The sequence below is a fragment of the Micropterus salmoides genome, unplaced genomic scaffold (genome assembly GCF_014851395.1).
Source record: "Micropterus salmoides isolate LMB-PRFRI ecotype aquatic unplaced genomic scaffold, ASM1485139v1 Ms_hic_scaffold_1283, whole genome shotgun sequence".
NCBI lineage: Eukaryota > Metazoa > Chordata > Actinopteri > Centrarchiformes > Centrarchidae > Micropterus > Micropterus salmoides.
The window spans coordinates 1-14,440 of NW_024040356.1; the positions used below are offsets into that span (position 1 = coordinate 1).

The 14,440-nt window shown below is 40.0% G+C and overlaps 2 protein-coding genes across 2 annotated transcripts; one reads left to right on the forward strand and one right to left on the reverse strand.

Annotated features, from left to right (window-relative positions):
• Positions 1–1,160: 1,160 nt before the first annotated feature.
• On the forward strand, positions 1,161–3,565 carry LOC119900153 (nucleoporin GLE1-like; the record flags this gene model as incomplete). Its single annotated transcript, XM_038714911.1, is given in 3 exon segments — positions 1,161–1,243; positions 1,378–1,441; positions 2,512–3,565. Coding segments are annotated over 3 exon segments (216 nt in total), but the record flags the coding sequence as incomplete, so codon positions are not given.
• An 820-nt stretch (positions 3,566–4,385) lies between these two features.
• Positions 4,386–12,222, reverse strand: LOC119900154 (prostaglandin E synthase 2-like; the record flags this gene model as incomplete). Its single annotated transcript, XM_038714912.1, is given in 8 exon segments — positions 4,386–5,713; positions 6,913–7,030; positions 7,194–7,394; positions 7,870–7,885; positions 7,888–8,021; positions 9,376–9,431; positions 10,072–10,260; positions 11,875–12,222. Coding segments are annotated over 8 exon segments (1,191 nt in total), but the record flags the coding sequence as incomplete, so codon positions are not given.
• Between the last annotated feature and the right edge of the window lie 2,218 nt (positions 12,223–14,440).

Here is a 14,440-nt window from a genome sequence, read left to right on the forward strand (position 1 = left end):
TTTTGATTGGAAAACATTACATTTTCTTGGGAGGATCCCCAAAACCCCTGACCAACACCAAAACAGTCATCTAAAGCTCACATTAAACTGGGAAAACACTGCAGTTTTAAGCTATTCTAAGGTGCATCGCATGCTCATGGACACAAGAGCAATGTTGCTGAGACATGTTGTGTTCACCTCTGCTGCTACAACTCCATCCTAGGGGAAACACTGTTAAGTTTATTTGTTTTGTGAAGTGTGCTGCTGAAAGAAATCCTAGAGGAAACACTGGTCTGCTCTTGGAGAACAGTGACGCAACCAATTTCCTTTTTAAATACGACCCAGGGAATAAAATGCAGCATATAAAGTGACAGTCACTTACTCATTTTCTTCTGTGTTTCATCATCTTTGCTTTTTTAAAGTTTAGTATATGTTTAGTCTAGGGCTGGGCGATATGGCCTAAAATAAAATCTCCGATTTTATTTACTTTAATTCAATTTACGATTTTTTCCGATTTCCCCCCCTACTTAAGGAAAGCAATAAGGTTTGTTGGTCAGTGCGGCTTTGTTCATCGCGGAGAGACTGGCATTTTTCATATTCGGCTGGATGTCTCTGTTTCAGGTGTTGGAATAGGTTTGTGGTGCTGCTGCCTTTCACTGCGATAGGCTTTAGGCAAATGTTGCAGCGTGGTGTCTGTTGTTCCACATCTGTCGCAGCAAACCCATACCAGTTCCAAACAACAGATGACTTTATTCCTTTCTTGGGAACAAACTTCCCGCTCTCACCGGTAGCCATTTTGTCGCTTGCTGTTGCTGTTTAGTGTATGATGTTGTCGCTATGGGAAACGAACACTACGGAAACCCCGGGGAGCCAAAAATGTGCTATTACACAAAAACTCGATTTACTTATTTTTTAAATCGCCCGCAACAAAAAATTCGAATTAATTCATTCAATCGATTTTTCGCCCAGGCCTAGTTTAGTCTATTAGTTGTTCTGTCCTGAGGTTAAGAGCTCAGTGTGTTATTGTGACCAGTGCAGGTTAATTTGGACTGAGAGCCTTTTTAGTGACTGAAAAGCTGGTGATGCAGTAAAGTTTATTTTATGACTGGTCAGTGAAAGCACCTGTGGGTCAAACAACTTAAGTGTTGATGTTTGTCTTCTTGTTTGTGTGCCTCCTTCAGGTTTGTGGTAATGCTTTGATGAAGCAGTATCAGGTCCAGTTCTGGAAACTCATCCTGCTACTTAAAGAGGAATACTTCCCAAGGTACACACTCGCTTAAGATGTAAAGCGTCTTTCACCAGCAGATAGCCAGATGTTTTAGCAGCAGCAGCAGCTCTTGCTACAAATTTAACTTCCTTTTGTCTGATGTGTTGGATGGTGCTTTTTGGTGTCTCCAGAATTGAAGCGGTGACCACCACTGGACAGATGGGCTCAGTCATCAGACTCAAACAGTTTCTAGAGGTACGTGACTGGTAATGTTGGCACTAAACTGGAGTGGTTACTGACACTGGTGTTCTTCAAACAAGATGTCCTGAAAAAGGCAACGTTACTTTGTGCTTTTCTAAGAAAGAACAGAAGGTGAAGGCAGTTTGGTCTCCGTTTTTGCCTCAAAGTTCAGTTTAATTGATCTCACAGCAGTTTGTATCCCAACATTGCAAATGAGGGCACGACACCTGTATGCTCTGCTGTCCAGTCTTTCTTGGCCACGTAAAATCTGACTTCTGGTCTGTTAACACCTCATACAGTCTATGATTAACACACAGTTAAAAACGGGACATTTCCGGGGGCAGCTCCAGAAGGGGACATGTAACCAAAACCGGGGACTGTCCCGGAAAACGGGGACGTCTGGTCACCCTAAGTTAGCTAGCCTGTTGGTTTTTCAAAAACTACTTGTGTGTCTTTCAACAGAGAGATTCAGCAATGTGAGCATAGTTAATGAAAACAGTTAGTGACCTAGACTTAACTTTTTGAATTCAAATAAACAAACCAAGCGGAGGTCTCTCCGCGACTCAAGCGCCTTTCAGATGTCGACCTGTGTTTCGCCCCGATGTCGATCTGATTCTTGTTTGACCTGACGGGGCACGAGAGCGCGTCGCAGCCTGCGTAAACCAATGGAATGTCAAACAGCCAATCTGGCAGAAATTCAGCCCAGTTAAGAAATTAGTCGACCAGTTCAGGGTTAAAATATCTTCATGCATTGGGTGTCTGCTTGGCATTTGCTCGGACAGTTGAGATGAAAGCACAGTGTAACACTGTGTTCCCAAAAATGTTTTATTTCCAAAATGAGAAGGCAAATTTACTCACTGCAAGAGAACATTTGAGCTACATGACTTGATGACGTGCAGTTAAAGAGAGAAGCAAATGCAGGATGGACAACAAAATTTAAAATGTAGAAAAATGTAAAAAGTTGACAACAGGATTTCTGTCATTACACATTGAAATGCATTAAGGCAATGGCTTTTGTGATCTCAATGTTGGTTGGTTTCTTGTGGGGGAATAAAAGTAAACTTATCTTTGTCTCCCACACATAGACGTCGCTGCAGAGCCGACAGATCAGTCCGCCCAAAGGCCAGCTGAGCTCCATGTTCTGGAGGTCGTGATGGAGGAGGGGCCATGTTGGATGTTGCTGCATGATGCCGATTAGGCATGGAAGGAGACTTTCTCTACAACTTCAGTTAGTAGCAGGAAACTGCAGATAGATGGCCGCCACTTCTGCAGCTGCTGTAGCTCATGGACTTTGGTGTCAGTTTCATTTACTGAAGAGAACTGACCAGAGGAATTTGATGACGATGACACAATGAAGACCACTACATTTTCTGAATCTCATTATGTTCCAAAGTAAAAATGAATCCAACAGTTTTGAACGGCTAACGGCGAGATATTTATCTTCGGGTTCTTCAAAACAATGAAGGGAGCACTTCTTGCCAACTTAGCCGTCCTCCAACAGCTGTTCGAATGGTTTTCTGGGTGTCACCGTTGAAACGTGTCTCTGTGCACTGGTGGTTTTCTGCTTCTTTCAGCTTTTAGAATATAGTTCTTAAATGAAGACAAGAAATAATTATGCGTTGTGTTGAGATGTAAGCGTCTCCTTTAACGTTTCTTGTGAAGTGCCTCAGTTTGAATCCTTAATGTAAAAGATGTGTTCAAGCTCATAATGTGAAGCTGTTTATATCGGGGGGGGGGGGGCTATTTTATTTAACTCCATTTGGTCACTACAGGATCTCAACAAGTCTTGAAGCAAAATGGGGTTAAATGATTTTAACTTTTGCTATTTATATTTTTATTAATCCACCATGTGGAACAGCTTTGTGTAAACTGTTAACCAATGTGAATGAAGTTATCCCAAGACTAGAAATATATATGTAGAGGGATTTAACTGCAAATGTGTTCAAAACGTGCATTAGTCACACAACACAAATTATTTGATACAGAAATCTAAAGATGACCTTAAAGGGAAACTCTGTGTGCTTGTTTTGAAGGCGCAGAGGTGTGTTCTGAACATAATGTAGACCGGTGTGTAACAAGAAAGATTGTAATCATCATCTATGAACCAAATGGCTGAAATAAAACCTCATCAGCAGTTTACTTGATGTTTTTGTCATCCTTGGGTTTGTTTTTGTACCCTCCTTGAAGAATACAAGTTTCAAGAGGAAAAATGATTGATCGAGATACTTCAAATCAGAAATCAACGGAAAATTTATTATTTAACTAACAGTGAGAAACAGTCTCTGGTTCAAGCGTCTGAAATATGAGGATTGTTGTTCTGTCATTCTGAATTTAATGTCTGGGTTTTGCAGTTGTCAGATAAAACAACATTTGAAGACATCTCTTTGGCTGGTTGGTTTTAGAACTAAAGGCCACGGGATTATGGGAAGATGCAGGATCCATCCGATATGGGAGGTTAGCGGAACAAATTCCCGAATAAACTTGCAATTATTCAAATTACCAAAAAACTAACAAAACACCCAAGTGAACCTGTGACTTCTGGGACAGTTGTTAGTCCACCCTTGGTCTTTTACAGAAATATACACGATTCTGTGATGAAAATAGGAATTAATTGCACTCTTCAACCTCATCACATTGAAAGAGTAAAAATTTATAGTTAAAAGATCAGTGAGGATTTGAGTCTGTTTTATTAGTGAGGTTTTTGTGATTATTTCTTTTGCAGCACCCTGAAAACATTCAGATAATTCTTCAGATCAGCTTTACGAATATCTGATGAGAAAATTCAGTGCATTATTTTTATTAGTTGTTAGTTTTCTTCTTTGCCACACATTAAAACGAGAGCAGCCGCTGCCTCTGACAAACTGCACTTTTCCTTTTTTCTCAGATGTAATCCTACATATGTGTAATTAGAAAATATTTTTATATTTTTTGTCTTTGGTTAAAAATAAGTTAATGTGAATTGGTGCTCAAATAAAACAATTGTTGTTTCCTTCTTTATTTTCCTTTTTTACAACGATGCACACTGAGTTAGTTTTATGACAATTCAGAAATTGATCTGCAGTTTGCATATTAAAGTACATTCAAGTGGCAGCCCACCAGTTCTTACCATTTTATTTTACTACAACGAGAACACCAATCCGATCGACCAGACTGATCCTGCATCAGTTACACAAAAACTATCTGAAATAAATAAGATAACCTGATCTCATGGTGCCTGCATACACAGAAAACTGCTGAACCGAGAAGAAAATCAAAATAAACTTTTTCCCAGACAAAGCTGCAATAATCTGAAGGGTAACAACGTGTCTGCCTATAAAATCAAATTAAATAATAAAGTTTTCTGAAAGTCAACTAGAACAAAATCTCAACATTTTTGATCACTTAAAACTAAGTGATGCGTACTTGACTTCCAATTGAAGAAAATTTGTTGATAATTGAGGGCTAAAACTTGAAGAAATAAAAAATGTTTTGTTTTAAACTTGAGTCCTTGCGGGGGCCCAAAATGTTTGGTCGAGAAGGAAAAGACCAAGTTAACAAAGAACTACAGTACTTGATGTGAAATACAAGCAGCTAAACGTTTTAGTCATGGTGAAGAGTGAAAAATAACGTAAGCATTTTTCTGACGTTTTGTGACACCATTCAGGGCCTTCCAACTGTCCAACTATTAAAGGGTCAACATGTGATACTTTCACCTCCCCACAACAAAAAACAAAAACATATTTGCAGGAAATTGACAGAATTGCTGCATCAAAGATCTGCAAACTTCTTTTGTTTTCGTTTTGTTTGCATTGCGAAAGTTTGACTCAATATTACTAAAACAGTATGTTGATTTATGTTGCAGTTCCCACAGTTCACCAGTAAAGGTCAGTAAAATGCCCTTAAATGAACAGAAGAGTTGATGGTAAAATATCTGGTGACAGTATGTTAATGTGTGCGATCTCTTTATCTTCATATATGTCTCCAGTTAACTTATTCATACAAATCAACAGGCTTTAAACTCAAGGGCAGGAAATCAATCAGGGCAGTAGTAATTTCCACAATCATAGCAGGAACTTCTTGCTTGCTGATGCTGGTCACCGTCTTTCTGCCGGGTTTACTGTCTTTCTGAGGCTGGAAGGTGTTCTGTGGTCTCCTTCAGCTGTTCGACTGGCTTCGGCTTCAGTTGCGGCCCTCGTGATTGAGCGATGCTCTCTCCATGCGTCTGTACCAGTATTTGACCTTGGTGTTCTCCATCATGTCATCAAACGCCTGCAGGCCCTCCATCACTCTGAGGACGCCAAACACTGCCTGCAGACGGAGGAAAATGGGGGGAACAAAGATACAAAGATAGACATTAAATTGTTTAGGCTGAAACAGTCGCTACATCGTTCTCATCAAAGCCACCAGACTCTCGACAAGACACTTGCATGAATTTGATGTTTTAAAGGGTTAAAAACACCAAAGTCACACAATTACACAAACCAAGACCAAACCGATCGAAGCAGCGGTAACCCAGAGGTAAAGTTAAATTTTTGTCAAGGGAGTCTGGTGGCTTTGATAAAAAGCAATTTAATGACAAAAAAAAGGTTTCTCTCTCTCTCTCTCTCTATAATGTTGTCAGAGACTTGTACTAACAATCTGAGCCTGTCAATGTCAAAAACAAGCACTTTAGTGGACTTATTTTGATGGGGCGCAATTGCTAGCAGGGATTACATTGCACCCCTGTTTCGCTGCTTCTGACCGCCAGGTTGTGATGTTGCAGCGCGCTCACTCAACACTGGACCAATTCCAAAAAACCCACATAGATACAAAAACATGGGAAAATATGGTCCAGGTTGAAAAATACCTAAGTTACCTTTTAACTTGTTAGCCTTTTAGCATGCTAACAAACCTATTGTTTGCTTTGTTAACGTACCTGTTTAAGAATACTGATGTTAATGTGCACAGTTAGCATGTTACGCAGTTTAGTAGGCTAACTTGTTTACATAAATGTATGGGGTGGTGAGGGCGCACTGGATAAAATACATCCCTTGGGTGTTAGAGACCTGGGTTCAATTCCCACTGTATTCCTGAGAAAGACACTAATCTCTAGTTGCTCCAGAGGCGTGCGACCTCTGATATAATAGTAATTGTAAGTCGCTTTGGATAAAAGCGTCAGCTAAGTCGCTAATTATTATTATTTCATTAACATGCTACATTTTAGCATTTTCTTTTTCAGCATGTTAACTTTTGTATAGCTAATATGGTAACTTTGATGTTAGCAGAACATATTAGCTTTTAGCATTTGTTTGTTTTGTGTTATACGAGTTTGTTTAAAAATGTACTTGTCATTCTAAGAATAAATTTAAAAAACTGTTGAAGTACTTTATTTTTTAATAGGACGAAATACTAACAATGCATCAAGACAAAAAAAGAACATCTGAAGTGAGCGAGTTTTATGTTGCTTTTATCTCAACATAAGCTGAGGCTGATGTCATTAACAGAGAGAGACAGGTGTGTTCCCTCACCAGGTCTGCCAGGTTGGGATGTTCTCCACCCATGAACTTCCTTTTCTTGCCGATGGCTGCCACCCAGTCGTTGACGGCCTTGTAGAGATCCTGCCTGACGTCGTCCTGCAAGTTGTGTCTGTCGTGTCAAAAAAGAGAAGAAGAAAGTCACTGACTTGACAAATAAAAACTAGAATTTTTAACCCCTTAAGCAACAACCAGAAACATTTCCATGGCATGGGAGACAGATAAAAAAAAAAAGCAGAACTAAACTCAGTGTAAGATATTCATGTGTAACTCACCGACTTTTGAGCCTTTTGGAGATGAGAAACATGGCCGCAGCGCCGACATATTTGGCAAAGAAACCTTCGAAAGTACCAAACTTGCCCTCGCGTACAATGTAGTCGAAGGAGGCCAAGGCCTCACCGGTAGTTCGGTACACGTTGGGAGATATAAGATGCACAAGCCAATCGTCTGCCCACTGACGCCACTTCATCTCCTCTCTGAAAATAGGAAGAGACAACAAATGCCGGGTACAATAGCATAGTAGCAATAAGACTTGTGATTTGCATAATAAGTCCACGTACTAGAAATGTTCTATGAAGTAGACTTGCTGGAGCTTTTAACCACATCTTGTGGCTTTCAGTAGATGGAATTTGCTCAGTCGTCATTTAGTTCTTGTACAGCTGCTTGTGTGTAGACAACATTTAATGCTGAGAAGTTTGCCTTGTTTTGTTTAATAATTTAAAAAAAAGAGGGGGTTGTGTATTGGCACTAATATCAAACAATTTTAAATGTACCCAGTTGCTGGTTTAGACAGTAGGCCACTCACGAGCCAGGGAGCAAGTGTGCTAAACAGCCATTGGATGACACAGAGTGCAATCTTTCAAAATAAAAGTATGCTGATGGTTCCAGGCTGTGATTTCTACCTCTAGCGTCTGACAGTTGTTTGTGTGTGAGCGGCAGGTCTGGACTCACTTCTGCATTCCCTTCTCGGGTACGCCACCGCCGTCTCGGCCTCGCTCAGCATCAACCAGTACTTGTTGGTGTACTCCGTCACCTCCTTCCCTCTGTCATTCACCGACTTCATCTCCGGGTAGCAGCGAATAATGTCAGACATGCTTTTCTCCCTGGATGACAAAGGTTCACGTTTAAAGGGTCAGTGCACCCAAATTACAAAAATATTTATAAATTCTCTTTCTCTCCAGTGCTATCTATGCATGCAGTTAGTTTTGTTTTCAATTGCCTAGGAGATTTTAGAAAAGTAATAATTGCTTTATTATCGATTGCTCTGCTTATTATTTTCTTGATTAATCACTTTCAACTTTTATTTTGTTCTTTGAGGCCAACTGGTTTTCCAGAAAGGCATAGTACAGTACATAAAAGAATATACAGTACAGTAAGAGGGAGGGGCCCCAAGTAGAGTGGACAAGAAGTCCAACAAAAGTACTAAGCGACAGGAGTAATAACAGCAGACTGAATAAGCAGCGGCACGATTTTGACCATATAAATACTACAGCTGCAATGATTTACTGATTCCGTTTCGACTATGGATTAATTGGTTTAAGAAAAAAAGGCACAATTCTCTCATTTCAGCTTCTAAAACGTGAATATTTCTGGTTCTGTTCCTCTGTGACAGTAAACTCAATATATTTGGGTTGTGGACAAAACAACACTTTTGAGAACGTCATCTTGGGCTTTGAGAAACACTAATTGACATGTTTTACCATTTTTCTGACATTTTATAGGCCAAACAACTTATAGATTAATCAAGAAAATAATTGAAAGATTAATCAACAATGAAAATAATCAATAGTTGCAGCCCTAATACATACACAAGGAGGCTATGAGTATAAAATGTAAGAAAATTATGAAAAATGCCCATTATAGTTTGGTCACAGTCCATGGTGACGTCTTCAAATGTCTTGACCAACCTACAGCCCACAAGATATTTAGTTTACTGTCATGCATGACAAAGAAAAGCATTCAATTCTCAGATTAAAGAACTTGGAACCAGATAATTTTTGGCATTTTTGATTAAAAATTACTAAAATTCTTTAGTGAATATTTAAATGGTTGCCGGTTAATTTCTGTAAACTAATCGTAGCAGCTTTACTGTTAATACCAAAGACTGTGGATTATTCAGAATACCTGTTTTTATGGAAAGACACTTTTTGTTGAAGTTTTAATAGTGTTTTTATCATTTTTCAATGCTATGAGCAACACAAACTAAACTACAGTCACCTCCATTGTGCTATAGGCACATCTCAAAACCTTAAAACAATCCAACCAAAACTACTTGCATTGCTGGATACCAAAAGTAAATCTAAAAACATGTTTTTGGGTGACCTGACCACGTTGCATGTTCTGCCCTCACAATGACTGAGATTTCAACATTGGATGTGTATTGCCCAGGCAGGTTTATACTAATAATTATATAAAAAACTAAACAAAACGTATTTTCACAGGGAAGCCACAACTTACTTGCTGATTAAATATGTCTTGAGGGAGCTGATGATGACAGACGAGTCATTCAGTTGCTGCAACAAAAGAGAGCGACGACAAAAAGACAAGGGGGTTTCTTTGAAAATAGCTGCACATTTATGGAGAAATAAATGAAATAATAACCAGTTTAATTTCTGAATTGCATCAGTACGGAATATTTTTAGACTGGAAAATGCTTGAAGCAGCTCTCTGGTGGCGTCTCAAATAATTGACTTCCAAATTAAAGTGGTTGAGAAGTTTTAACCATGTCTGACATGTTAACACTGGCTTGGAGGTAGAAAGGTATATTACTTTCTGTAAATTACTTTAAAGAAGTACTTTGGTGGTGGAGTTAGGGCTCTGTGATTAATCAAATTTTATTTTCAATTACAGTTTTGGCTCCCAATGATTATGAAAATAAGATAAATCGAGATAAAACAACAATTGTTATCCTCATTATATTTCGCCCAAGCACAAACTCACTCATGTGTAGTTCAGCTCAAGCCAAGAAAACAGAAAGAGCCTTTTGGTCAACAAGAAAGATAAAACCAATTCAGCTGTTTAGACACACTTTGGTTTCCAAGTCCGATGAGGAACAACAAATAGTGTGGAAGATGTGTTACATGGTGGTGTCTGCAATTTGTAACTTATATCTGACCTGAAGAGACCCTAAATGAAGAGAATTGACAGTCTTACCACTTCACCGTCCACCATCAGGATGGGAACTTTTCTGTAGACCGACCACTTTAACTCCTTCCTCATCACCGGGTTCACCTCCACGATCTCATACGGCAGCCCGTGGTAGTCCAGAAAGGCTCGCACCTTGCTGCAGAACGGGCAGGTCTTGTACTGGTACAGAGTCAGCTTCAGACCTCCTCCTGAAACCTGGAACGAGGCATCGGAGGAAAGAGGATCCACCATAATAGGTTATTTTATAGAGGTTGGTGCTTGCAAACAATATCTTCAAACTAGTGTTTTTACAGATTTGTAAGTAGTACAGAAATAGAAAAGATATGTTATATAATATTTTCATTTAAAAACAATAAACATTACATGCTAAATATGAAAGCATTTATTTTTTTTACTGTAAAATGTTCACTCAATACATCTTCTTTAATTTAAGGGATCAAGATCAAAACTGTGTGTGTTTATATGTTTATGTAAAAAGTGTACTTTCAAATATCGATATCAGAATCTGTCAGATTCTTTTAAAGTTTGGAAAAAAAAAATCCCTGTGTATAAAAAATCATGGCTGGATTAACCCCTTAAAGACTTTTTATATACAGTCTATGGTTAAAGAGCAAAAATTAGCTGTGGACCTCCACTGACCGTAGTTGCGGTAGTTTTGTTAAACCTGAGTCTAACTTTAAACAGACAGGTAGGAGATCCAGGTAATAAAGCACAACTCTCCTAAAGACCTACTTCTTCAGTGGAGCATATTCCCAAATAAATGTGCAATTAACCAGATTACCACAAACCAACTGATACACAACGTATATGGAGGTCTTTGGACGATATAAAAAATATATTCTTCTTCTTGTCCCATTTTATTTCTATATTTCCTATACAATGTTTATACTGTGTAAAATATTCTAACTCTTGATGCATCGTCACTATATCACAATAGTGAGTAACTTTGGGATCTAAAACACAGTTGTGTGGGTTTGAACAATGCTTGTCCTGACTGACAATATGAGTTTGTAATTGAGAGTTGAGTAAAGCTGGTTCAATACAAGCTGATCGACACAGCGTGCTGAAATACTGATTTTGATAACAGATGTAGCTCCTGCAGAATGACTGCAGTGTTAAGAAGAAGTACTCAGACTTTTTACTGCAAGTCAAGTTAAATTCCTGCATTCACTTTTTTTTTTTTTTACTTGCGATTGACAACAGTGTCAGCAGCAAAATGTACTTGAGGTACCAAAAGTAAAAGTACTCATTATCATCATGCATTCATGTGTAACCATCACTTTCATATGTTGTAGCTGGTAAAGATGGAGCTAATTCGAATTACTTTATATACTTGTAGGTAAATTAATCTATAATAATAGACCAGAGTGTATTTGTTGATTAGATCTGGTTTTAATAATGTGAATCTAAAAAGTAACAATTCAATTACATTTTATTTATATAGCGCCAAGCCAATCTCATTGTTCTTTTCATATAGAGCAGACCATGGTCTTTGTAATGTTATTTACAGAGACCCAATACTTCCCAACACAAGCAAGCACTTGGCGACAGTGGCAAGGGAAAAGCAGCCATCTGCCTCGACTAAAGCGGTTAAATACAAACAGAAGTATAAAAGGGGCATAAATGGAAACAGTCAAGAAAAGTACAAGTACCTCACTTAAGTAAAGCACTTGAATAAATGTACTTAGTTCCATCCCTGAATTCAGGTGACCGTGAATTTAGGTAACTGCTGTCAATGGAAAACTGCTACTGGAGGTCAGCGGGACACCGTTTACCAGGCATTACACACTCCGGTGACCGGACACTCACCTTGGTCTCCTCCTCGGCGAGGTGCTGCTGGACATTGAACTTCACAGTCTGATATAAACCCAAACCTCCACCGAGCAGGAACGCACAGCCCAGGACCCTGCCTCCACCTCCTCGCAGAGAGGAGAGCAGTTTGGCGCGGACCCCGGTCCCGCCGGTCCCGTACGCCCTCCTGAACCCGTGTGCGCTCACATTGCCCACCGGGTACGAACCGGTACCGGCCCGGCGGGCGGCTGGAGACTCCAAAATATTCCAGCCGACCTTACAGAGCGTTCTGGCACAGGCGGCCGCCATGTTGGTTTTACATAAAATCCCAGAATGCACCGCGGGAGACCAGACTACCGGGCTTTGTTACCCCGAGTTTACCCTGTCAGGCCGTGCGCTGGCTCCTATGGCTGGCTCCAGGGCCGTGCTTACCAAAATCTGGGATAAGCAGCGTGCGAGCCAGGAGGAGCTCAGCTCCCATCAGAAGAAATCAGCTCCCCTAAAAGCATGATTTGTGATATTTTCTCTAAAATATTGACAGCATACTTTATTGACATTAATTTCTTTAAACAGCCAGAGGGAACGTTAACCGACCGATCACTATTTAATGTTTTATTATGCTATGTAATTTTCGGGACAAACAGGACAGGAGTTGAGACAACTGCTCATAATTCGGGACTGTCGGTCACCCTAGAGCATGATGAGCTTTGTCAACCCATGTTTATGCCAATTGTATATTAATTTTACATTTTAGACGTTTTCGTTGATAATTACACTCGAATTGTATAGCAAAAAAATTAATAAATGTGTTTATATGTATATAAATATAATTATATAGGCCTATAAATACAAAATATTTCTCTGTATATATACACACATATATATATGTGTGTATATATATATACATCTATTTAAAAAATCCCCCTCTCACCCCTTGTGGGGTGGGATGTGTCATCCTCAAGCTCGGGTCCTCTACCAGTGGCCTGGGAGTTTGAGGGTGCACTCTTCTGGACAGAGGCCTCTGATGTTTTACCTGGAATCTGCTGTAGCCACTTTCCCAGTTTGGGGGTCACAGCCCCTAGTGCTCCGATTACCACTGGCACCACTGTTGCTCTTACTTTCCACATCTTTTCTAGCTCCTCTTTCAGCCCTTGGTATTTCTCAAGATTCTCGTGTTCCTTCTTCTTGATGTTGCTGTCGCTAGGGATTGCCACATCTATCACTGCAACCTTCTTCTGCTGTTTGACGATCAACACGATATCTGGTTGGTTAGCCATCACCAGTTTGTCAGTCTGGATCTTGAAGTCCCACAGGATCTTAGCTCGGTCATTCTCAACTTACCTTAGGAGGTGTCTTCCATTTTGACCTTGGGACTTCCAGCCTATTCTCATGGCAGATGTTCCTGTACAATATGACATCTACCTGGTTATGGCATTCCATGTACGCACTTCCTGCCTGCATCTTACACCCTGTTATGTGCTGTACTGTCTCAGGGGCATCCTTGCACAGTCTGCACCTAGGGTCCTGCCTGGTGTGGTAGACCCCAGCCTCTATTGATCTTGTACTGAGTGCCTGTTCTTGTGCCGCCATGATTAGTGCTTCTGTGCTGTCCTTCAGTCCATCCTTTTCCAGCCACTGGTAGGATTTCTTGATATCAGCCACGTGCAGCGGCTTGTCCCTCCATGAAGGTTCTTCATCTTCCTTGTCCTCTCCCTCGGGTTTCTGCTGCCTGAGGTACTCACTAAACCCTTCATCATTGGGGGCCATCTTCCTGATGTACTCTTGGATCTTTGTCGTTTCATCCTGGACAGTGGTCTTGACACTCACTAGCCCTCGGCCTCCCTCGCTACGCTAGGTGTACAGTCTCAGGGTGCTGGATTTGGGGTGAAACCCTCCATGCATTGTAAGGAGCTTTCTTGTCTTGATGTCAGTGGCCTCTATCTCCTCCTTTGGCCAGTTTATTATACCAGCGGGGTATCTGATGACTGGCAGGGCGTATGGGTTGATGGCTGATTGTTTTTCCCATTCAGCTGACTTTTCAGGACCTGCCTCACTCTCTGTAGGTATTTGGCTGTGGCGGACTTCCTTGCTGCCTCCTCATTAGCCTGCAGCACCCCAAGGTATTTGTTGCTGCATATATGTATATATATATATATATATATATATATATATATATATATCTCAAAACAAACAAGCAACAATACAATAATACAGTATGCCATTATATCATTTGTTCACAAATAAGGCACAATTTAGGAGTTAAATTGTTTAATGTGTTTAATGAATTTTCTTTTTCTCACAGCTGGATAAAGTTTGGCTGGCGTGATATTTATGAAAACAGCACCCTACAAAGATTGTCTGTGGTGGTGAAGTTATGTAGTATATATCTACTACTATATATCTATCTATTTTTTAACATCTGACATTATTATCTTGCTGTATCAAAAGGGAAGGTGGCCACACAAGCCAATGTGTAGTAGCCTTCAACTTATTGCAATACACCCCAAAAATGTAGCAGACAGGATGTAGTCTGTGTAGTTTTAAATTGCATGGAGCAGCAACTAGCAACTATTATTGATCAATC